The following is a 23,888-nucleotide window of genomic DNA, read 5'->3' on the forward strand; positions in this document are numbered from 1 at the left end:
ATGTGGAAGAGAAATAGACTAATGCTGTCTTAAGCTTGGGAATTGGCCTTAATTTCTCTGAACAGTAAACTAAATGAAGAAGTCTGAGTACATAGCAAAGCCTGGTGCATCTCTTCACTATTTCTGCACAGTTGGTGACAAGCCTCTACGATAGGATGGGGTCCAACGGGCATGGTGTTAGCCACGATAGACTAACTGATGTCCTTCTCAAAGCACCTGGGAGGCATGGGAAGGTTTTGTTCAGGGTAGTCATGTAATGGAGACTGAATTTCAGGGATAAATATACAGTGAATTACACATGCTGAGTCAGAGTGGGAGACTCCAGGCCACAGACCAGTTCTAAATGACTGCAGTGGTCGGGGTAAGCGATGGTGGGGACCCAGTCTTCAGAAATCTTCCTTATTGGCTACTCTTGTCCAATTCTTTAAATAAAGAATTGAAGTTGAATTAGGGAGAGGACTCAGGGGGTGAAGTACTTGCTGTCTAAACAGATAAGCTGAGGTCAGGTCCCCAGCACCCACATAAGAAAGTGGGTGTAGCTGTGCTTAGGTATGACCCCAGTACTATCTGAAGCAGGGGACAGAGACAGAAGGGCTTTGGGGCCTGTGTCTGCTGGCTTTGGTGAAAAGCAGTGAGCTTTATGTGAAGTGAGACACCTAACAAGCTGATAAGGCAGAGTCACAGAGGATACTAGATCCTCTTTTGGCCTCCATGTGCATGCTCACGGGCACATGTTCTGTCCACACATGTATACACATATATACACAAAACACTCATAAAATAAAAATGAAGGAAAAATAAACCAGAAAGTGGCTTAGGCACAGCCCCTGCCTAAACCACAGCCTTGTCTTTCCACTCAGCGGGAATACATGCAGTGCTTACAAAGACCTGCTTTCTCACGCCCTCACGAAATCTAGACCGCTGTCAGACTCAAAAGACTGTTAGGGTTTTAGATTGGCTTTGTTTGTTTGCTTTGTTTTTGTTTTGTAAGCCACCATTTAGGTTGTAGTTCTCTGTAGCAGCTACTCCAGAGTAGCTCCTCTGTGGCTTCCTCGGGTTTATATGTGGTTATTGTGTCGAGCATGAATGCCAATCAGGCCTTCAAGTTCTTTCCCCACCGTATCTACATCCGGCCAGAGAGCATATGAAGTTAAAAGATAATTTTGGTATTAAGATTCTTACCTGGGCGGGGAAGAGACAGAAATCTTTAATTAATAAATAAATTAAAAAAAAAAAAGATTCTTACCTGGGGGCTGGAGACATGGCTCAGAGGTCTTGAGTTCAATTCCCAGCAACCACATAGTGGCTCACAACCATCAGTAATAAGATCTGGTGCCCTCTTCTGGCCTGAAGGCATACATGCAGGAAGAACCCTGTATGCATAATTAATAAATAAGTCTTTTTTTTTTTAAAAAAAAAAAAAGGATTCTTACCCAGGCCTGGTGTGTGTTTAAAACCCCACCATGTGGAAGTGGAAGCAGAAAGATGAGGTCATCCTTAGCTACATACTGAGCTCAAGGCTGGCTTTGGCTACAATGTCTTAAAAAGAAAAGAAAACAAAGGACCTTTTTATGACGTCCCTCATTCCCTCAACTTCTGCTTGTGCTGTTGGCATTAGGTGCAGTGTCGTGTACATTACTACAGACAATGATTGTGTGCAGGCTCAGTCCCTTTCTTGAACTGCATGGAATTTTTCAGCATTGTATTTAGGACGAAGAAGGCAGTGTGTGGATACATGGATACACTGACCTGTGACATGGCAAGAACCAAACCACCAAAACACTTCCATGTCGACTCGTATCTCCTGGTGTGCCGCTTGGCTGCGCTCAGCTGCTCTCTGGCCGTCTTCCTACATGAAGAGACCGGAACACCTCTGCTGTGCATTAGCCATGAAGAGCTGGGCAGAGCGGTGCACGCCTTTAGTCCCAGCGCCCAGGAGACAGGCAGCTAGATCTGAGTCTGAGGTCAGCCAGGGCTACACACAGAGAACCTGTCTTGGGGTGGGGGAGCACTGTTGCTCTTCCAGAGAACCCAGGTTTGTTTCCCAACACCCAAACTGCGGTTCACAGCTGCCCATTTCTCCAGTTCAAGGGGATCTTCCACCCTCTCTTGGCCTCTGGGCACTGCGTGCAAGCAGTGCACAGACACACATGCAGGCAAAATCATACAAATAAGATAAAAATAAAGCTTAAAGTTTGTAAGCTGAAGACTGGAGGGGAAGGCAGTCTAAATATAACTTTACCTTTTAGATCTTGTGATGGGCTTTGCCAGGTGGTCACCAGTTAGGCGTCGTGGTGCACACCTGTAATCTCAGCACTCGGGAGGCTGCGGCAGGAAGATTGCAGGATGAAGCTAGTTTCTTGCCTAACTTACATAGTGAGACCTCATCTTAAAACAAAAAACCAAACCCAGTGTGGTTCCCAGCCGACCCTGCGGAGCATCCGAGTGAGTGTACCAAACATACTCCGCTTACAGAGCAAAAGTGTGAATTTGAGCAAAATGCAATTTTGTAATGTGAAAATAAGTGATTTTGTGATGTTTGGTTGGTGTTGATGTGAGTCCTAAATAAAATTAATAACTGAAGAAGAGGCATCGTTGTGTGTGCCATGAGAGTACAGGATGGGACATCCCGAGCACCCTTCCCAGGATACACTGGCCATCTCTTAGGAGAAGATGTAGACTAAGGATCCATTGCCCTCTTCAAGTAGAGCTGAAGTCTGCACCAGCCCATCATAGCCATGACAAGGAGACCCCACAGAGACAGGTACGTATTCTGCTGCTTCCTTTGTCACTGCCAGCCATGGGAACCCACTTCCTGACCTTGCTTCTGCCTTCTGGCCCTCAGGGTTTGTCATTTGGCATAACTGAAGAAAGGAGAAGAACCACTGTGAGGAGCCACCAGATGTCTCCAGTCGTCTGGTTCCTGTGAAATATAAAACTCAATGTCAATAGCAAAGTCAGGGGCTGGATAGATGGCTCAACAGTCAAGAGCACTGGCTACTCTTCCAGAGGACCCGGGTTCAGTTCCCAGCACCCACGTGGCAGCTCACAACTGCCTGTGACTCCAGCTCCACCCTTACACCAGTGCACATAAAATAAATCATTAAAAAGTAAAAGCAGCGGGGCGGTGGTGCGCACCTTTAGTTCCGGCCCTGGGAGGCAGAGGCAGGCAGATCTCTGTGGTTCAAGACCAGCCTGCTCACAGCATGAGTTCCAGGACAACCAAAATTGTTAAACAGAGAAACATTCTTCCAAAAAAAAAAAATCAAACTCATGTTTCTCTTTCAAAATGAAACTGACTCGAACATTTGCATAAGCGAATATTAACATCTTTCCTAATGCTGTCTACTTTTTTTTTTTAATGTCTGTGGTACTGAGAATTTGATGTGGCATCTTGCACATGCCATTGATTATATCCCCAAACTGGTTTTTTGTTTTGTTTTGTTTGTTTTTACTTTTTTGCTTAAGACACAGTGTCCTAAGGTGCCCAAGCTGTCCTTCTACTCACTCTGTAGCGTAGACCGGACTTGAACTTGTGATCATCTTTCTTGCCTCCAAATGAGGTGAGAGATTACATGCCGGCACCACGAAGCCTAGCACGATGTTTATCTTTGAACGGTGCACAAATACCTGCTCTCCTGTCTAGTTCCTTGCTGTGGGGCTTCTGCGCATGGTTCCTGCCCTGTGCCTACAGCTGCTCTGGAACCCTGCTTGCTTCCCCATAAAATAGTGGTTATCCACTTCTTCCCCGGTTCTCTTCCCCATGTTGACTGCAAGGGTAGATATGGCCTGTAATCTTCTCCTTTGCTGCCTCTTAACTCAAGGGCTTTCCTGTCGTATTGCAGGTTACTCCAGAGGATGCTGGGAGGCCTGGCCCACTTTGAGAAGCCCTTGTCTACTAGGCCAGGAGGTACTTGATCCGAGGGCTCCTCCAGCATAGCTACAGTGAGCTCTGGTTTTCTGCAGTTCCTCAGATGGACCCAGAACCTGTTTCTGGGCTTTTAAGCCCCTTCCTAGCTTTGTAGCTCCTAAGAAAGCTTTACTGTTCTTGGTAGGAGGTGGTGGTGCAAGCCTTTGGTTCCAGAACTAGGGAGGCAGAGACAGGTAGATCTCTGTGAGTTCAAGGCCAGCCTGGTCTACAGAGTGAATTCCAGGACTCCAAAGCTACAAGAAACCCTGTCTTTAAAAACAAAAACAAAAAAAGAAAACTTTACTGCTCTGTTGTCCACTGTGGACTGCCAGCCGTCCAGGGCAAAATTTAACAGTGGCTGCACTGAGGGTACAGGGTCATTCCCAAGGTTTGTCCTACACCCCCAGAATTCCCTAAAATAGCTCTTTCCTCTTACTGCTGGTGCTCAGAACAGTCCCGAGACATAGACAGATGAACCACACTTGTAATCTCAATACTTGAGAGTTAAAAGTTGATCTGGGGTTCAAGACCAGCCTAGGTCACATAAGACACCCCCACCCCCACAAACAATAAAAACCTGGATTGTGTCTTTGTCTTCTTCCTGTTCTAAAACCTTTTTTTTTTTTTTTTTTTTGGAGACAGGGGTTTCTCTGTAGCTTTGGAACCAGTCCAGGAACTCCCTTTGTAGACCAGGCTGACCTTGAACTCACTGAGGTCCGCCTGCCTCTGCCTCTAAAGTGCTGGGATTGAAGGCACGCACCACCACAGCCCGGCTAACCTTTTCATATGTTAAGACTTATTTAGAAATAAGATTTTTGTTGGACCCCAGGGTGGAGCCCCAACCATTTCTCCCTCTATACCTACGTCTAGCAACCCCTTTCTGACTTATTTTAGAGGTTTACATGTTCACTCCCACAATAGCCTCCCAGCTCACCTCTACCAAGCGGGGGGGGGGGGGGGGGGGGGATAGAGTCAAAGGCATCTGACAAGCTGCTTCCACAGCTAAGTTTACAGCAAACTAGCTTTAGTCTGTCCCCACTGCCCCCTGGTGGCAGAGTTGCCTCTCTGTATGCCTGTTCATTCAGAGAGGATCCAGTCAGGCCCCTGGCACCAACACTTGAAATCTGGAAATTTTGCTAGAAGCCAGAGTTGCCCTGTTTTGGGATCATTCTAGCTGCCTGCCTTGTAGATACATATTTATTGTTGCTCTTGAGGTCACCCTTGCTATTCAAACTGTCTAGGAGCCAAGCAGCAAGAGATAGATTCTGAGGCCGGGCGATGGTGGCGCATGCCTTTAATCCCAGCACTCGGGAGGCAGAGGCAGGTGGATTTCTGTGAGTTCGAGACCAGCCTGGTCTACAGAGCTACAGAGCTAGTTCCAGGACAGGCTCCAAAGCCACAGAGAAACCCTGTCTCGAAAAAAAAAAACAAAAAAAAACAAAAAAAAAAAAGATAGATTCTGTGTTTATAGGATTTTATTTATTGTTTTTTAAATTTATTTTTAGACAAGCTCTCCATATGTGTCATTGGCTATCCTGGAACTGGCTATGTAGACCAGGCTGGCCTTGAACTCATAGAGATCCTCTTGCCTCTGCCTCCCAAGTGCTGGAGTTAAAGGAGTGTTCCACCATGAGCAGGAGGGGTTTTATTTTGCTGGGTTTTTGTTTTGTTTTAATTTGTGTAAGCGTTTTTTGCCTGCATGTTTGCACGTGCACCACGAGGCCAGAAGATGGCATCTGATTCCCTAAACCGAAGCTGCGAGTTGTCCTGTGGACACTGGGCATGGAATCCGGTCCTCTGAATAAGCAGCAAGTGCTGGTAACCACTGAGCCATTTCTCCAGCCCCTGTTTTTATTTCTCTGATCCTTATTCCATAAGGTATTTATTTCTCTTGCTCAGTATTAAGTCCAGGGCACCATGCATGCTAAACACAAATTCTACCATCAAGCAACACCCTGCTCCCCCCGGTGGCCAGCCTTATTTGGTGTTTTTAGATTAAGATCTGCCTGTATAGCACAGGCTATCCTCAAAATTCCAACTTCCTGTTCAATCCCTTAAATGCTGGGGTTATAGATGTGCACTACCATGCATGACTCAACTATTTTGGGGTTAAAAAATTAGCTGCCTTTTATCATATTTCATTCCCCAAAATAGTGCCGCTATCTGTGTGCTTTTGTTTCCACTGACCATGTCCAGGCCACACATGGCTCTGTCTCACCGATGTACAAAAGCACAGTGCCATGGTGCCATCTCTTTATAGTGTTGTCTGTCCCGTGTCCTTGTGTTCCTCTCCCCCGCACCCAGGCCTCCATGGTGACTCGGAAGGAGGCTGTTGGCAAGGTTCCTTCTGGGACACATGGTTCTTGATGTTCCAGAAAGGCTGCTGCTTCTTCCCCTCCTTCTCGCCCTCTTCTTCTTCCCCCTCTTCTTCCCCTCCTTCTGCCCTCCTCCATCTCCTCCTCCTCGCTTCTCTCTTACTTCCCCTTGCCTGCCCCTCTCCCTCCTATTTTTTCCTTTCTCTGTCCTGCCAACCTTTTTGTTTTGTTTTTTTGTTTTGAGATAGTACTGTGTGATCCAGGCTCGCCTTAAATTTACGCTCTTTCTGCCCTGGCATCCAAAGTGCTGAGCTGACTGTTGTGTATTACTAAACCTGGTCTTGCCTTCCTTGGAGTAAGTCCATCTTTCCAGGCTAAGGTTGTCTAGGATGTTAGTAACTTCTTCTGCCTCCTCTTCTGGGATTTCTGGAAAGTGCCAATGGCTGTCTAAGGGTCCCACTCCGCATCTCTGTCCCTCTCCTCATATCTCTCTGACACACATTTCCAAATCCCCTCCCTCTCAGTGTCTGGAAATCCCCACTCACAGTGACAGGCCAGAACTCATGACCTATGATTTCAGGCCAAGGGGGAAGTAACAGCAAGGGAGAAGGCAGGGATACCCCTACAGTTTCTTTCCTAGAGTCCAAAGGGGGGGCCCCTCGCAGTGTCTGGGAGATCCCGGTGGGAGGCATGAGATGGGATGAGCTGAGAAATGGTGGCTGACCTGGCAGTGTAGCCCGCTAGCCCAGGCCCTAGACCAGAATTTTAATTCCATCATTTGCTGGTTGGTGACCAGAGCAAGGCTCTTAACCTTCCTAGGTTTGTTTTACTATCCACTAAATAAGAATAGGTGTGGCAGTAGCCTCAAATGCCTCAGTATAGGGCCTGGCATGTAAGTGCTCTCACCTGAACACCCTGCTGGGGATCTGGGATACACAAAGAGTCAAAATGCCTTCAGTGAAAGTGAGGATGGGGTGTGAGGAGGACATTAGGGGAGGGAGAGGAGAACCATGGCACCATGGCAGGGGGCTCCCTGGAGGAAAGAGGTTTCTGAGACATGGGTGAGAAGAGGGGACTGGAGCAGGAGGGTAAATGACAGCAGGGGAGCACTCCGAGAAGGTCTAGCATGTGATCACAGAAGAATTATAGGATATTAAGACGATTAGAAAAAACAACTGTAAGGGCTAGAGCAATGGCTCAGTGCTTAAGAGCACTTGCTGCTCTTGCAGAGGATCTGGTTCAATTCCCAGCACCTACATGACCCCTCACAGCTATCTGTAGCTCCAGTTCCAGGAGATATGACACGCTGTCTGCCTTCCTCGGGCACCAGCACACAGGAGAAAGCGCGGGGAGCGGGAGGAAGAGTTGGAGACAGTCAGCATAACTAACGTCTCAGAAGTCAGTGACTTTGGCAAGGAGCTGGAGAGGGAAGGTGGAGAGGTGGAGACAGCAGTGAAGATTCTTCTTCAGAAATTAGAACGGGGCAAGAAGGGGTAGAGGGAGCCCTAGTAACTGCCCTCTGTAGCTTCGTCTCTGAAATAGAACAGGCCCCTGCTCTTCCATGGGCAAGTTTAAAGAGCGGTAGACCTAGTTCAGCTAAGTGAGAGGAGGGGAACAGGGAGGGTTCTATTGTGAAAAGGGGGAGGAGTTAGAGTGTAGCAGAAGGATCATTGCCTCCATGGGGAAGTTGAGGTACTAGCACACAAACCACTTGGAAAGACCCCCAGTCTTGGGATATGAGCTTGAGCCTCAAGGGAGGGATAAAGGAAAAGAAGCAGCCAGAGTTGACAGGTGGAAGGAAGGCTGGTAGCTGGGGTCCTAGGTCACTACAGCAGCATCAGTAGAGCAGAGGCACTCTCAGCTACTCTATTGCTATGGAAACCAATCCTCCATCACCATCCAGAAAGGAGGCCCTGCAGGTGTGGGCCTTGCGTGGATGCTGGAAGGACAAGGAGGCCTTTCTGAGATTTTTAGAAACCTGGGTTAACTTTCACTGGTTATGTGCCATTAAAAAACAAAACAAAACAAACAAACAAACAAAAAACCAAAACCCAAAACAACAACAATGGGGGCTGGAGAAATGGCTCAGTGGGTAAGAGCACTGGCTGCTCTTCCAGAGGACCCAGGTTCAATTCCCAGCACCTATATGGCAGCTCACAACCGTCCAGAATTCTCGTTCCAAGGGACCTGACACCCATGGCAAGATACCAATGTGCATTAAATAAAATTCAAAAAAATTTTAAAAATGTATGTCGAGTAGGGTGGTGCATACCTTTAATCCCAGTACTCAAGAATCAGAAGCAGGCAGGACTGGTCTACATGGCAAATTTCAGGTTAACCAGAGCTACACAGTGAGACTCTGTCTCAAAAATAAAACAGAGGGGCTAGAAAGATGACTCAGGGGTTAAGAGCACAAACTGCTCTTCCAGAGGTCCTGAGTTCAATTTCCAGCAGCCACATGGTGGCTCACAACCATCTATAATGAGATCTGGTGCCTTCTTCTGCCATTCAGGCATTCATGTAAATGGAGCACTCATATACATAAAATACATACATAAATCAAAATAATAAGTAATACATCTAATAAAATAATAGCCGGGCGGTGGTAACGCACGCCTTTAATCCCAGCACTCGGGAGGCAGAGGCAGGTGGATCTCTGTGAGTACAAGCCCAGCCTGGTTAACAGAGCAAGTTCCAGGAAAGCCAGGCTATGCAGAGAAATCCTATCTCAATAAATAAATAAATAAATACAACAGCAAAAAAAATATATATATATAAAAAATAAAACCAGTCATGGGCAGACAGAGACCTCTCAACTGATGTCAGGGTCCCTGATGCAAGAAGGGTAAAGTGAGGGATTCCTTTTTCTCCCCTTGAATCAAAGGGAAGACGTTAGGCCAGGATCTGCAGGAACCCGGGTGTGGACTGAACACCTGGGGTTGTGGCTCTTTAAACACGGCGGGGCGAGGCGTGGCATTCCCGGGGGCTGGAGGAGAGGGTGAAGCCCCGCACTAGGGATTTCCTTTGTTACGGATTCTGCAGAGCCACTACTTTAACCTAGCTCTCCGGGCAAACGTGAGAACCTGAACAACATGCAGCACAAGTGCCTAGGGTTCTCGGTCAGGGAACACAGGGAAAATGTACCCGGGTACTCGAACACCAGCGAGCGCCGCGCAGCCGCAGTGGAGGCGGGCTAGCGTAGGCTCCACCCCGTATGCTAATATGGCGAGCTGCGGCCCCGCCTCGGGTACCGATGGGGCCAACACGGTAGGGTCCGGGGAGACGTCGGCAGGGATCAGCGAGCCAGCGAAGTCCCAGGCCAGGCCAGGCGTTGGGCCCCGGGCCCAGGGGACTGGTGGCAGGGCCCACACACTGTCCAGGGGCTGCCGGTCACCCTGGAGCCGCGCTCCCCCGCCGGCGCAGAGTGGTACGACCCGTAGGGGCGGAGCCCAGATCATGTGACGCGAGCGCGGCCGCCATCTTGCTCTGCGGTGCTGGTATTTAGAGCGCAGCGGCTGACTGGCGGGGTCGCCTTCGCTTCAGCCGCCTTGAGGACCTTTGCTGCTTGCCCGCTCGCTCTCCCGCCGTCCTACCCCAGCCGCCGGCTGAGCTTGCCCTCTCCCAGCTTGCAGACATGGCTGACATCAAGAACACCCCCGAATATGCTGCATTTTTCGCTGTCATAGGCGCTTCATACGCCATGGTCTTCAGCGGTGAGCATCGCAGCAGGAGGAGCGGGGGGTGCCGAAGCGGTGCGGGACTAGAGCCCGCTGCTCACTGGGGGCTGGGCGTGACGTCACTCTGACGTCATTCCCAGCTATGTGGGTGTCGGGCCTGGCGGGTTGGGGGTCAGCCCCATGGCGGCGGGGACAGTGGACTATGTGGGCTTACGGGCTTGATCCGAGTGCTGGTTCTATCAGCCAGCCGAGCCTCGTTTGTGCGGGGGTGGGGCGGTGGTGTGGCTGCCATTTTAGCCCCGAGAAGCAGGCATGAAGGTGGGGTGGGGGTCGGGGGGGGGCGGCGCGCGATCCTGTGCCCGCTCCTGCGCCTGCTCCGCATCCCGCATTCTGCGGACAGGTGTGACATCACATCTTGAAAGGCGCCAGTCCGTAGGCTGCGGCGGGCCCAGTGCGGGAGTCCCTGGCTTCCTGGCCAGAGGGACCCTGTGTCCCCGTTAAGGTCCAAAAGCCCAGCTTTTGTGGCTGCCGGGCAGCTAGGGGGTCAGGTGGGTCTGTACCCTGGGTGAGGCAGGTGTTTCCGGTTGAGACTTGTCTCGGTTTCCCAATCCCAATCGTTCTGTCATCGTGTGGGTTGGTTGGGAAAACTGGGCTGAGGGGTTGGTCCTGGGAACCTGCAGGGACTCAGGTTAGAGCCTATGGAAGTGAGGTTGGTCCAGGAAGGAGCACTTGAGCGAATGCTTGCTGAGAGTCTGCTTGTCTGAAAGTGGCAGCATTTCCGTGATTAGGTCTTTGATCTTCAGTCCTGGCCCTAATGAATGGATGAGTGAATGAATGACCTTCCTCTTCTAGGGGGGTGAGGGGCTGGAACTTGGAGATAGATGCTTCCTTGCTCAGTGAAGGAAAAGCCTGGCAAGGTTCTTGATAGCACGCTGCTTTTCAAGTTGGGCCTTGACAGTTCTATGGTATCAAATTTAGTGAAAATTGGCCTTCCTGGGAGAAAAGCCTTTGGGTCAGACTCAAGAATGTGGGATTGAGGGAGGTAAGTCACAGCCCCCAGGGACTGGTCTGGCCTGGTCTGGGCCTCCTCTGGAAGGTCTGGTCTTTGGCTTAAGTGACCTCGCCCTGCCCCACCCTAGCTGGCAGTTGGAGAGGCTGGCCCTCTGTGCAGGTACTCAAAGAGTTTGAACTCCAAACAGTGTCTGTTGACTGTAAACACTTGTAGGGTGCAGATTGGGGTGGCCAGTTGTCTGTCTTGGTGACCTCCCCTTGCCTGGGCCTGTCAGGTGCTTCTAAGAGCCCTGTTCTTCCCACATGGTTGGCTTAAGGGATCATTTGTGGTGGGAGATGTGGTCTAGACTTCTCCTTTCCTCTCCCAGCCCATGCCTGTTCTCCCCACACTTTAGGGCTCCTTAGAGAAGGTTGCCAAGCATTTCGTACTGCTCTTTGCCCCAGAATGTGTCCATAGGTTCCCCTATTTTGGCCACCTGTGATGACTTGTGGTTGTCACTCATTCATACACGAATCCAGCAAATCTTTCTTGAGTTCCTACTGTGAACAAAACAATATCCCTGACCGTGTGGAGCTCATGTTCTGCTGTTTTTCTGCACTCAGCTCCCTGAACCTCTTCTGTCGAGACCTTTCATGTGCCGCGGCTGGCCAACAGGTGTCTGCACTATTGAAAACTGGATGTTTGCTGGACTCAGCCTTTTCCTTCCTGACCCTAGCTTCTGGGGATTGGAACCTACACGCTACCAGTCCCATTCCTTCACACAAGGTTCTCACAGTCCTCTGGGTCCTAGGCTCTTATTGGCCACTTGAATCACTTCTGATTTCATTTTCTCCTTCCAAGCTTGCTATTTAATAGCAGATCTTTGTCCTGCCACCACCCAAAGAAATCTCTCTGGCCTCAGTGTTTGCTGCTGGGAAGACTCAAAGCCTACTCTCAGTGACTGACTCATGGCCTCTCTTGGACCTCATGAACCAAGTTTAAAGACCATCATTCTTTTAACTAAATGAGGTCTGCACACGTCTTTGAGGCCTCCAGTCCCTGCTCACATGTTAGCTTCCCTTTTTTTCTTATGACAAATATCCTGTTGGTTGTTTCTTCATCATGTTCTCCATGAAACTGCCAGTGACTTCTTTCCGTGACTTCCCCTATGTTTGCTTGTTTTCCTGGAAGTGCCTCCAGACCCCGCTCTCTGTGCCCCACTGCATTAATGTTGACAGATCTCCCTTCTGCAGCCTGTCAGACTTGGCCTTCTAGATACCTGCTACTGTCTGGGTCTAGGCTAATTTTTATCTCCTCTTGCCTCGGTCCCTGGTGCCATCCCTGATTCTCATCATCTCTCTTCTTGCCACCCATCCTTCAGCGACATGATCCACATGCTATGCTCTGGGGAAGGACCCAACTCAACTCCTTTCCTGTTTCAGAGTTCTGCCTTTTAGTATACAGAGTTCCTTGAGTTCAGTCCCCACCTTCACAGTAGCGCATAGCAGTCTGTATTCTCAGTGTCTAGTACCATGTCATCAGGAGTGGGAGCTCTTCGGGCACTCACTGTGATGAAGCCAAGCGTGGACTTGGCTTGCAGTAGGAGCCTGAGAAATGCACAATGATCAGAACAGTTCCAGGAAAATCTCTCTTGAAATGGACCCGGGACTTGAAAGCTAAGGTGTTAAGTCTTTGGGAAGTGTCTGGGCATCTAAGGGTGCTGTCGAAGAGACAAGCTGTCTCTTGGAGTCCCTGCCTCTTGCAGTTATTTCATCTAGGACTGTCTGCTCAGTGCCTGAATGTGCTGTCAAGAATCTTGCTCTTTGCCTGGTTTTCCTTTGCTCTGCTGTTTACCTCATCATCTCCCACTCCATGATCTTTTTCAAACCCTCCTCCCCTCAGTGTAAGTCCCTCCTCCGTCCGTGTTCTTTCCTTCCTGGAGATGTGAATGTGTTGAGTCACTGTCCTGTCTTTTTGCTGTTATGAGCTGAGAGCACACATTTGCCCTACTAAGCACTGGGCACACAGTAGGAATATTTGTGTTCCAGCGAGATCAGCGAACAGTGTAGAGTGGCTGGGGTTGTTCGTGTCCTTTTTACCTCTGGCCTGTGTTTTCTGTGCATCGGATTATATACTGCTCCCAGAATGGCCATGGCTTGAATGCCCTGGGCAGAGACAGTTTGGAGACTGCCCATGTCACCTGTTTAAGTAGTTGAGTAGTTCTTATAGGGTCTGGAAAACAAAAGCAGAAATGAGGAAAATTGGAGTTCAAGACCTAGAGGCAGGAGAGGGAAACAAAAGACCTGAAAGGAAGGCAGCAGCCTGATGAGGAGGTTGGATTGGGGAACACCTTCTAAGGAGACAGGTTGTACTGTCTTGGAAGGCTTGAAGGCCCCACTGCAGGCAGGGACTGACTGACCCTGGATTGGCCTCTAAGGCAGCTGAGAGGTAGTCCCCTTATGTTTGAAGTGCCTGGAACTTAGGGTGTGGGACAGAGATGCCCGAGACTCAAGCAAAGCTTTCATTGGCCCATCTGCTTCTTTTCCATGTGATTGTTTTGCCAGAGGTCACAAGCTAGAGAATGCTAGGGAACAAAGGCTACTTTCACAGCAAACCAGGACCCCCATGACCACAAGGACTACTCCAGACGGAAGTGGACTAGGAGGTTGGGGTGAGGCTCTGCTAGTGGAAAGAGAAGTGACTGTAGTGATGGTTATTCTCCCAGGGGGCTCCTAATTGGCTGCATGCCTTCAGTTCCTCTAGTGGTGGTAATTGGGGAGCCTTCCCAATGTGCGAAAAAGCTCCCCAGGCAACTTCCATGCTGCCCAGAGCTCACTTCATCTCCCCCCCCCCACAGCCATGGGAGCCGCCTATGGCACAGCCAAGAGTGGCACAGGCATCGCAGCTATGTCGGTCATGAGGCCAGAGATGATCATGAAGTCCATCATCCCAGTGGTTATGGCTGGGATCATCGCCATCTACGGCCTGGTGGTGGCAGTACTTATCGCTAACTCCCTGACGGATGGCATCACCCTCTACAGGTGAGTGCTGGACCTGGACTGTCAGGTGAAGTGCATCAGTTGCCTGCGGGCAGGCAGATTGCTGACAGCCTGTATCTCTTCTCTTCCCAGGAGTTTTCTTCAGCTGGGTGCTGGCCTGAGCGTGGGGCTGAGTGGTCTGGCTGCTGGCTTTGCCATTGGCATCGTGGGGGATGCTGGTGTTCGGGGCACTGCCCAGCAGCCACGACTGTTCGTGGGCATGATCCTGATCCTCATCTTAGCGGAGGTGCTTGGCCTCTACGGTCTCATCGTGGCCCTAATCCTCTCCACAAAGTAGCCATTTTCCACCACCAGTCACAGGATAGGATGTAAAGACCACCCCTCCTCATTCCAGAACGAACAGCCTGACACACACGCACGGGCAGCTGCCCCCTCAGTAGTTGGTCTTGTAAATGCGCAGTGTCCTAGTGCCCATTGTCTGTTGCCCCCGCCTGGCCCTTGCCGCCCCGTGCTGTGGACATCTGGGCCCACTCATCTCCCATCCAGGCCCCTGACCAATGAGGATGTCAGCCTCTGGCTACCCCCACCCATCGCCCTAGAGTGCTCTGTGTATAAGGATGAATTAGAGTTGTCATTTTTCTCTTCACTGGATGTTTATTTATAAAAGATTTGACCTATTCATGCGTCTGTGGAGCAGCCCTGTCTCCCAACTATATAGTAATCATTAGTAAAGTGTTGCCTGTGGGGTTCCTGTTGCTGAGACTCCTTGGATGGAGCCACCCTCCCCCCAACCCTGGACAGCCAGGGTGGAGGGTAGCGTGTACAGTGCGCCAGGGCTGGCTCCCAGCTGTGTCCAATAAAAGTTCTCGGATGTGACTGGCTTGTGTTCTGGCGCTTCTGTGGGCTGAGCGGGCGGGGCTTCCGGGTCACGTGGCCTGGTCACGTGGAGCTGAGGCCCACGTGATAACCCTTCAGCTGAGAGTCACGTGGTGCGGCCTGCGCCCGCTTCCTATTACGGGTGCTCCGGGCACTGCCGGTTTGCGCCCAAAGCTTGCTGAGGTCGGCGCGACTCACGATGCGTAGCGGGCAGCCTGCGGCGGGGGCCCCGGTGCGCCAGTTCACCAACTGCCGCATCCTGCGCGGCGGCACGCTGCTCAGGTCTGGGCTGCATAATGCGGGGTTCGGCCTGGTGTAGGAGTGGTGATACTGTAGTGTGGGGCTCAGGGATGGGGCGAGTGTAGGACCTAAGCCGTAAAAGCGGCAGGGCTGGGTCGGGTGTGGGAACCCAAGAATGTGGAGGGCAGGACTGTCCTGGGTGTGTGAATGTGGAGGGCAGGACTGTCCTGGGTGTGTGGCTGGGAACCAAGTAGAATAGTGGGTGCAGGGACAAGCCGGGAGCGAGATAGAACTAGGGCTTGGTTCCAGGGCCTGGTGGTGACCAAAGTGCCGACTGCTCTGCCCTCAGGGAGGATCTGTGGGTGCGCGGGGGCCGCATCCTGGACCCAGAGAAGCTGTTTTTTGAGGAGAGGCGCGTGGCTGATGAGCAGCTGGACTGCGGAGGCCGCATCCTGGCGCCCGGCTTTATCGATGTGCAGATGAACGGTGCGGCCTGGCTTGGGCCAGGGAATCCAGGGGAGGAGCTCTGAGCACTGTGCTACCCCTTGTTTTCTGTGGCCACAGGTGGATTTGGTGTTGACTTCTCCAAGACCACGGAGGATGTGGGTTCTGGGGTCGCCCTAGTGGCCCGGAGGATCCTGTCCCATGGTGTTACCTCCTTCTGTCCCACCCTGGTCACTTCCCCACCAGAGATTTATCACAAGGTGAGATGAGGCTGTTTTACCCCTGAGCAAAGGGACCCCTTCCCCCCAGGGGTAGTAGCCTTTTCTTTTTGTTTTTGGTTTTTTTTCCCCAGAGCCAGGGTTTCTCTGTGCAACAGTCCTAGCTATCCTGGGACTAGTAGACCAGGCTGGCCTCAACCTCCCAGAGATTCACCTGCCTTTGCCTCCCAAGTGCTGTGATTGAAGGCATGCGCCACCACAGCCCGGTCAGTAGCATTTTCTTAACCTGAATGAGGCCTCCATCCACTTGGTTGTGAGGGGATGCTCCTCGCTCTTGTTCAGTTGTGCCCTTCCTGGTCTTTGCAGCTGCCAGTGCAGTTGCGGACATTTTCTGTCACAGTCACCATTCTAATCTGCCACACCCAGTGCCCTGTAGGCAGCCTCTGGGCCTCGGGAATTCTGCCCCAGCCATTGTCTCTAGTCAGGCTCTTCCTCCCTAACCTGCTCTATTATGTGACTCACCTGAAGAAGCCTTTCAGAGAGAGCTGCTGTTCTCGCCACTGCCCGGCATCCCTCGCCCTTCCACCCTCTCTCTAGAGGGAGGTCTATTGTCATGGATCCCATTTTCGTGAGAAGGCTTTGCCACAGGTTTCCCAGTGTGAGCTCAGCTTGCTTGGGTGGCTGTCTTCAGCACATTCAAGAGCAGTTCGTGTGTATTCTGCCCTCTATCTCTCAGTCCTGAATTCTTGCTTAAAAGTGGGGTGTTCTCTTATGCAGTGTAATACAATTGATGGGGTCACTAAACTAATGCTGCCACCTGTACTTGAATGGGTTCTTCCTGTTCCTGCTGTCAGTTGCCTCAGCCAGTTTTTCTCCCACTGCAGGATCCATAATGGGATCAGGAAGTGTATGACTGTCTCTAGTTCCCTTTTTGGGTGTGTAGACTCAGAATCAGAGTAGGAGGCCACGGGCATTGAGTGTGGGCTATGCCCTTGCTCCCATAGGCTTGGCTCCGGCCTCTTAACTTGCCATCCTTGGGAGACTTGGGACAACTTTACTCACTTTCGAGTCTCAGTTTCATTAAACCTAGAGTGAGAACAGTTAGTGGGCACTTAACACATATTAAACATTTCTTGAATGTTAACTAGAGATGTCTTTCTGGAAGTTTCCCACAGCTCTCCCACCCCACCCTCAAAAGTGCAGCCTCACAGCAGATAGGTACTTGGTCCTCTCTTCTGATCTCACAGACTCTGGGTCTTGCTAGGGTAACCTTTAAGGTGACAGTTTTCAGGACTTACCCCCTTCCTCCCACGGTCCCTTCCCACTAGTTAAGAGTTTCTCTCTCCCTGAGGCACATTCCAACAGCTCCAGGTCTCCCCTCTCCTCCCACGCTCTTCCAGGAAGGCCTTGTTCTCCCGTTAGCCCTTCCCCCATGCTCCCTCACCCCTCCCAGCTTCCCTCTTGCTGCAGGTGTGACTGGTGAGGTGCAAGGTGCAAGGCCGGCTCTCCCTCAGGTGGAGTGGAGGCTAACATTCCTGAAGTTTTCTTTCTGGCTCCTCATTGTAGTCTAAGCACCTAATAGACCCGCAGAAAACCTTGGGAAGCAGGTGGGAAACAATGGCAGAGTGGGCAGCTCTGAATATAACCCATAATACCCCATTGTATTTGAAACCCAGAGACTCTGCCCTCAAACCTCTCCCCCTCCTATGATCCCTGACTTCTAGGGCCCCTTCTCGCTGAGGGGCTTGTCCAGTTGTCCGGGTACTACTCAGGTACCTTCATCAAGTCTGGTTCATCGGGACCACTCTTTTTCTGAGACTCACTCTCCTAGTTGGGCTTCAAGAAGACAGCTCTGCTGGATTGTTTTCTGCTTCAAATCTGATAGCTCTTGTTTATCCTGTTCTCTCTGCTGTGTGCTCTCACTTTGTCCTTCGAAGTGCTTTTCTAGAAAATAGCGGGTGTGTGGACGTGCGCATGCACTCATGCCCTCCATGGTCTCCTGGGACTGAACTCGGTCATCGGGTGGCTCGGCAGCAAGTGCCTTTGCCCACTGAGCCATTTCACTCTTTTTTTTTGTCAAGGACTTAATGTATCCTAGATTGACTTCACTTTGTAGTTGAGGCTGGCCTTGATCTGCTGTCGCAGTCCCCACATACTATCGTGCCTAGCTCTGCTTGTTTAAGCTGCTAAGTTACCTGTAGGTAGTGGCGGTGGCAGCTCCTGCTGCTTCTTTGAAGATTTATCACTTTGAGTTATGTATAGATGCATGTGTCTGCACGTGAGCATGTACGTGTGAGTGCAGGTGCCCTCAGAGGTGTCTGGTTCCCCTGAAGCTGGAGTTGTCCAACCACCCGACGTGGGTACTGAACTGAACCCAGCCCTCTGCTGCCAAGTACTACAAGCTCTTCAGCACTGTGCCTCTCTGTCTCTCTAGCCCTGCCTTTATTCTCTTTTGTTTGTCCTGGCTGTCCTTGACCTCCAGGAACCCAGAGATCAGCTTGCTTCTGTCTCCTAGTGGGGATTAAAGGCTGCACCACCATTGCTAGCTCTGCCTTTATTCTCCCGATCCATGTTTTGGTTAGAGGTAAAGGAGGAATATTTGAGTTTGGGACTGGCAGACATAAAAGTATACTTGCTCTTGCAGAGGATTCAGGTTTGGTTTCTAGCACCCACATCATGTGACTCATAATTGTCGGCAGTTCCAGTTCCAGGGGATTTGTCCCTCCTTCTGGCCTCTACAGGTACCAGGAGGGTACACATGTGTCTTACAAACAAATATGCAGGCACTTATAAAATAAACCATGTCTGTGGTGCTGAGGATTGGTCCCAGGACTTTGTACATGCTAAGCAAAGTTAGTGCGCTACATTGCGAAGCCCAGAACTACTGGGATGTCCCAGCTGCACTTTATTTACCCCTCCTTTTTTTTTTTTTTTTTTTTTTGATGGAGGGTCTTACTGTGTTGTATACTGGTCTCAAACTCCTGGGCTCAAGTGATCTCCTGAGCATGGGGACAGCAGATAGTTACCACTGTGCACAGCATCTCCAATGTCTACTGTCTTGTTGTTGTGTGCCATTTTGTTTTTTTAAGACAGGGTCTCGAGCTGGGTGGTGGTGGCTCACGCCTTTCATCCCAGCACTCAGGAGGCAGAGGCAGGAGGATCTCTGTGAGTTCGAGGCAAGCCTATTCTACTACAAGAGCGAGTTCCAGGACAGGTTCCAAAGCTACAGAGAAACCCTGTCTCAAAATACCAGGAAAAAAAAAAAAAAACAGGGACTCTGTGTGGGCCTGTTTGTCCTGGCATACTCTGTCCTTGCCTCAGAGTGTTACACTATGCCTGGCCTGTGTCTGCTGTCTTTAGGCTTCTCATGTTGTAGCTAAGAAGTAGGAAGCCATCTGCTTATTCCTTGATCCTTTGTGGGAACTACTTTCTCTCACCCTTTCATCTTGGCACCACTTTCTAGATGTTTCCTCAGCTTCTGTCTTGGAACTCATCCCATGGGATTCTTGCATACCTTTGAGTTTGGAGGAGCAATTTTTGCTCTGACATCTTGTCTGGCTTCATGGCTATAAGGCCTCATTGCCTGAGGGTATTAATGTTGGCTTTTTTCTGTGTCCTCTCTTGGCATCTTCTCTTTGCTGGCATGGTCATCTTGTTAGTGTTCCTTCCTCTGCTTCTTGGGGAACTCAGTGTAGGCTGTTTAGTGGCTGGCACTAGCAGGCCATAAGGAATACCTACCCTTCAAGGGAAGCTTTGTGGGTTACCCCTGGTTGTGCTGCCAAGGTCCTGTCTCTGGGACTTGGGACTTGTGCGATCCCCTGGGAAGAGTCTTGTTTTCTTCAGAGGGAGCATTTTTATTTTTATTTTTATTTGGAGACAGGGTTTCTCAGAGCCTGTGTTGGAAACTAGCTCTTGTAGACCAGGCTGGCCTTGAACTCACAAGAGATCTGCCTGCCTCTGCCTCCCAAGTGATGGGATTAAAGGCCAGAAGAAGCTATTATGAGACCCTTTAGGACGTAAACTTCTCAATATTTGTATTCTGCCTCTACTGAGGCCCCCTTTCCAGTCCTGCCCCCAGCCTGTTTCTCATAGTGCCAGGTTCTGTGAGGCCTGAGTTTCCTGAGTCCCTCTCCAATGGAGATGTGTCCAGAGTCCGCCTGTTTGCTCCTCAGAGTCTGACTGACTGCCCTTCTCCCATTCTTTGTCCTCAGATTTCTAAGCATGGGTTTGGTTTTGGTTAATTTGAGACGGGGTATCATGTATCCTAGGCTGGCCTTGAATTTATTATGTAGCTGAGGCTGGCCTGCTTTCCTGCCAAGTGCTTGGGGTTGTAGGCACACACTGTCATACTCAGCGGAAGGGTCTTAACTGCCCTTTATTTATATTGGGAGTGAGTAATCCCAAGGGAGGGTATTACTGTTTGTCTGGGGGCTTCCGTAGCTGAAGGGTCCAGAGGGAGGGTTGTGGCTATACTTGGTGTCTTTCCCGAGGCTGTGGACTTCCTGATCAGAATGGCTGAGCCCTGTCCCCTCCTGCACGGAGTCCTCCAGCCCTCTGCTTGTGCCCTGCCTTCCTCCTGCTGCCTCCAACCTGCTTCCTTGTCCTGCAGCTTAGGGAGGCTGCAGTCATTTTTTCAGGGCTTTGACCACTCTATCCGGGCTGTTTGGCAGAAGCACTTTGAAGGCCAGAGCAGGTTGGAGCAGCCCTTGGTGCCTCCATCATGCTTCTGCGGCCTGGGGATGCTTTTGCCTCCTGGTCCTCAGGGTAGTGTATCAAGTGTTCCCTGTTGCCATTTCTTCCTGCTTTGACCACTGGGGTGGGAAGGACAGTAGGGCTGGGCCGGGCCGGGCCAGAGTCTTAAACCTCACCTGAAGATCTGACCTTGGTTGGACTGTGACCTCTGGGTGCTGAGCAGTGTGGAGGTGGGGGGCAGGGCTTTAACAGCTGGTTCCCCCTAGGTCCTTCCTCAGATTCCTGTGAAGAGTGGAGGTCCCCATGGGGCAGGGGTCCTCGGTGAGTGGTTAACTTCTTCCAAAATGCCCAGTTGGGAAGGGAGGGCAGATCGAGGGACTGGGGTGGGACTGCTAGGTGGAAATGCCTTCTAGAACCACCCTTGTCCTTCCTCTCAGGGGTGCACTTGGAGGGCCCATTCATCAGCCGAGAGAAGCGGGGTGCACACCCTGAGGCCTACCTCCGCTCCTTTGAAGACAATGCTTTTCATGATGTGCTGGCCACATATGGGTCCCTGGACAACGTCCGCATTGTGACACTTGCCCCTGAGTTAGAGCGGAGCCATGAAGTGATCCAGGCATTGACAGCCCAAGGCATCCGTGTGTCTCTAGGTGAGAGGCCACCCGTCAGGGTTGCCTGCTCAGGTTCTCAGCTGCTGCAGAAGCTCACCTTGGGTCCTCCATGCAGGGCATTCAGTGGCTGACCTGGGGGCTGCAGAAGTAGCAGTGCAGAGTGGAGCCACCTTTATCACCCACCTTTTCAATGCCATGTTGCCTGTGAGTGTCACCCCTGCTCCTGGGTGGACGAGGACTCGGGCCAGTACTGTCACTCAGTTACATTCCCTCTTGCCCTGCCTAGTTCCACCACCGGGACCCAGGCATAGTAGGACTTCTCACCAGTGACAAGCTTCCCCCAGGCCACTGCATCTTCTATGGGATGATTGCTGACGGCATACACACTAACCCCGCAGCTCTGCGCATTGCTCATCGGGCTCATCCCCAGGGTGAGTAGCTGGGCAGGGTAGAGACAAGTAGGATAACAGCTGGCCAGGTCCTGAGCCGCCTCCTCCTCCAGGACTGGTGCTGGTCACGGATGCTGTCCCTGCCCTGGGCTTGGGCAATGGCCGCCATACGCTGGGACAGCAGGAGGTGGAGGTAGATGGGCTCATAGCCTACATTGCAGGTGAGTGACTCCTGTACCCACATATGTGTGGTCTCGGCTTTTCCCTCGGGTATGCCCTGTTCATTTACTCACTGGGTTACCAGGCCCATAGAAACCCTCTCCTCCAATCCTGGCCTTTCTGCTCTCAAGGCACCAAGACTCTGTGCGGCAGCATAGCCCCCATGGATGTGTGCATCCGGCATTTCCTGCAGGCCACAGGTCAGTGGGCTGGTGTTCCTAGGTGTCTGAGGGCGGAGGCTGTAACTGGGGAAAGCTAGAAGAAAGCTAGAGAAATTGGACTTCTTTGCTGACTTCCTCTAACTACCTGTAAACTGGGAGATGGGGAGCTGTGACTTCTGGCAGATGGAAGTGATCATGGCCATTCCCTGCTAGAGCTCAGCTATGGAAGAATGCTAACAGCCAGTCACTAGAGCAGAATGATGGAAGAGCAGGGTCGCATTGCTCATAGAAGGGCCAAGGCCTAGACACATGGGATAGTGGGAATCTGCAGGGGCAGTGTCCATGGGCAGAGTAAAGTGGCATTCTGGGGCTTAGAGCTGGTTCTGCTCTACACCTGTCAGCATCTCAAGGTTGAGTGGCATTCTGAGTGCGGGCAATGCTAGCACAAATGGGCTGGGCATGGCCTGGGACACAGGAAATAACTACCCTGGCAAGAAGTGGTACCGTAAAGTGAGTGTGGTCCCTGGGCCTCAAGTTAGGCCCTGCTCAGAGTACAGGGTTCCAGTTGACAGCTGGATTGGTGACATGGTGGCCCAGGTATGACTTCTTTGCCTGAAGTAGGCAGGAGGGTCTATGACCATACAACACTGAGCACACTCTAACGTCCCCTGTTTAGTCTGTTGAGAGAATGGGCTCCCTGTAGAACTTGGAAGAGAGTGGTAAGCAGTGTCTCCCAAAGCTAGGGAGTGAGGGTCCTCCCCAAGCTGCTGCCTGCGGAGTCCAAGCTCACCACAGTGTGTTCCTGAGCAGGCTGTAGTGTGGAGTTGGCTCTGGAAGCTGCGTCCCTCCACCCTGCCCAGCTGCTAGGGCTGGAGAAGACCAAGGGGAGCCTGGACTTCGGTGCTGATGCAGGTGAGGCCCCTTGGAGGGGTTGAGTCGGCTCAAGGGGGTGGGTCTTCTCTGCCCCTGCCCTTGGGGCCATTCCCACCATAGACTCCTACCTTTATCTTCTCAGCTCACCTGTGGAGGTCAGAGGACAACTTGCTGTAGTTGGTTCTCTCCTTCTACCATGTGAGTCCCAGTCAAACTCAGTCAGGCTTGGTGGCAAGCGCCTTTACCCCCTCAGCCTTCTCCTGGTTGGTCCTTGCTTGTTTATTTGTTTTGTTTTGTCTTGAGACACGGGGTCTTACTATGTAGTGCTGACTGGCCTGGAAGCCACTATGCAGGCCAGGCTGGTTTCTAATTCATGGCAATCAAGTCGGGCAGTGGTGGCGCACACCTTTAATCCCAGCTCTTGCTTCCAGCTCCTCTACCAGTCCAAATCATGTTCTTGGACTTCAGTTTTCCCTCAGAGCTCAGTTATAAGAAATGACTCAGTGACTCCACAAGGAGATATAGATGGCCCCACTGTGTCTCCTCTCACCTTCTGCTTCTGCCGCAGACTTTGTGGTGCTCGACGACACCCTCCATGTCCAGGCCACTTATATCTCGGGTGAACTGGTGTGGCAGGCAGAGGAAGCTGGGCCGTGACTGAGGATCTTGACTGGAGAGGACATTTGGCTCCAGCTGGACACTGACAGGCCAGGCAGTCCAGGGAGCTGGTCTCCAGGGAGTAAGCTGGGAGCCTTGCCCCAGGTCTCACACACAACCTCATCACTCGACTGAAGGAGAGGCGTAGGAGGCGTAAATACAACAGGATTTGCCTTATCGGAGTTGTTTTTTGAGTTGTTTATATTCTGCAGAGCTGCTGGTGTTCACTGTTACCCTGGGGCCTTATGGGACCAGGAAGGGTTGGATATACCATACGGGACCTCCTCTGTAGGCCAGATCTGTTTTGAGGCCTGCAGACCCCCAGGAAAATGTTTGGGTGGGAAGTGAGTGGGATGAGCTTGGAGGGAAGCCACTAGGAGAGGCTGGAGACAGTAATCGTGGATGGCTGACCCTGAGCTAGATGGGCAAAATGGAAGCCATAGCTCCAGACTCTCTGCGGCAATATTCAGGAGAGTGTCCATATGCTGGCCTCGGGACCTGGGGTTACTTAGCAATGAATGCAGGAATAGGTGCCTTAAGGGCCTCCAGTTTGAGCCTCGGACTCCTCCCACTGCTCCCTAACCTGCCAGACCTGCCTAGCACCTTCTTGGATAAC

General features: G+C 51.3%; 2 protein-coding genes across 3 annotated transcripts; both read left to right on the forward strand.

Annotated features, from left to right (window-relative positions):
* Window positions 1-9,512: 9,512 nt before the first annotated feature.
* Window positions 9,513-14,768, forward strand: Atp6v0c (ATPase H+ transporting V0 subunit c). The gene is made up of 3 exons (XM_050136098.1): window positions 9,513-9,938; window positions 13,751-13,934; window positions 14,025-14,768. The coding sequence occupies exons 1-3, from the start codon at window positions 9,860-9,862 to the stop codon at window positions 14,227-14,229; spliced, it is 468 nt and encodes a 155-aa protein (XP_049992055.1). The 5' UTR covers window positions 9,513-9,859; the 3' UTR covers window positions 14,230-14,768.
* A 105-nt stretch (window positions 14,769-14,873) lies between these two features.
* On the forward strand, window positions 14,874-23,449 carry Amdhd2 (amidohydrolase domain containing 2). 2 transcript variants are annotated; one of them, XM_050135612.1, is made up of 12 exons: window positions 14,874-15,050; window positions 15,358-15,494; window positions 15,573-15,712; window positions 20,629-20,683; window positions 20,800-21,012; window positions 21,089-21,177; window positions 21,260-21,404; window positions 21,476-21,583; window positions 21,713-21,781; window positions 22,553-22,654; window positions 22,758-22,813; window positions 23,184-23,449. In XM_050135612.1, exons 1-11 carry the CDS (start codon window positions 14,968-14,970, stop codon window positions 22,790-22,792), a joined length of 1,176 nt encoding a protein of 391 aa, XP_049991569.1. In that variant the 5' UTR covers window positions 14,874-14,967; the 3' UTR covers window positions 22,793-22,813; window positions 23,184-23,449. The 2 variants fall into 2 exon arrangements, with proteins under 2 accessions (XP_049991569.1, XP_049991565.1); XM_050135608.1 differs by lacking the exon at window positions 22,758-22,813.
* Window positions 23,450-23,888: the final 439 nt, after the last annotated feature.

The sequence above is a fragment of the Alexandromys fortis genome, unplaced genomic scaffold, assembly GCF_014885135.2.
Source record: "Alexandromys fortis isolate MF-2015 unplaced genomic scaffold, M_Fortis_MF-2015_v1.1 scaffold_29, whole genome shotgun sequence".
Classification (NCBI taxonomy): Eukaryota; Metazoa; Chordata; class Mammalia; order Rodentia; family Cricetidae; genus Alexandromys; species Alexandromys fortis.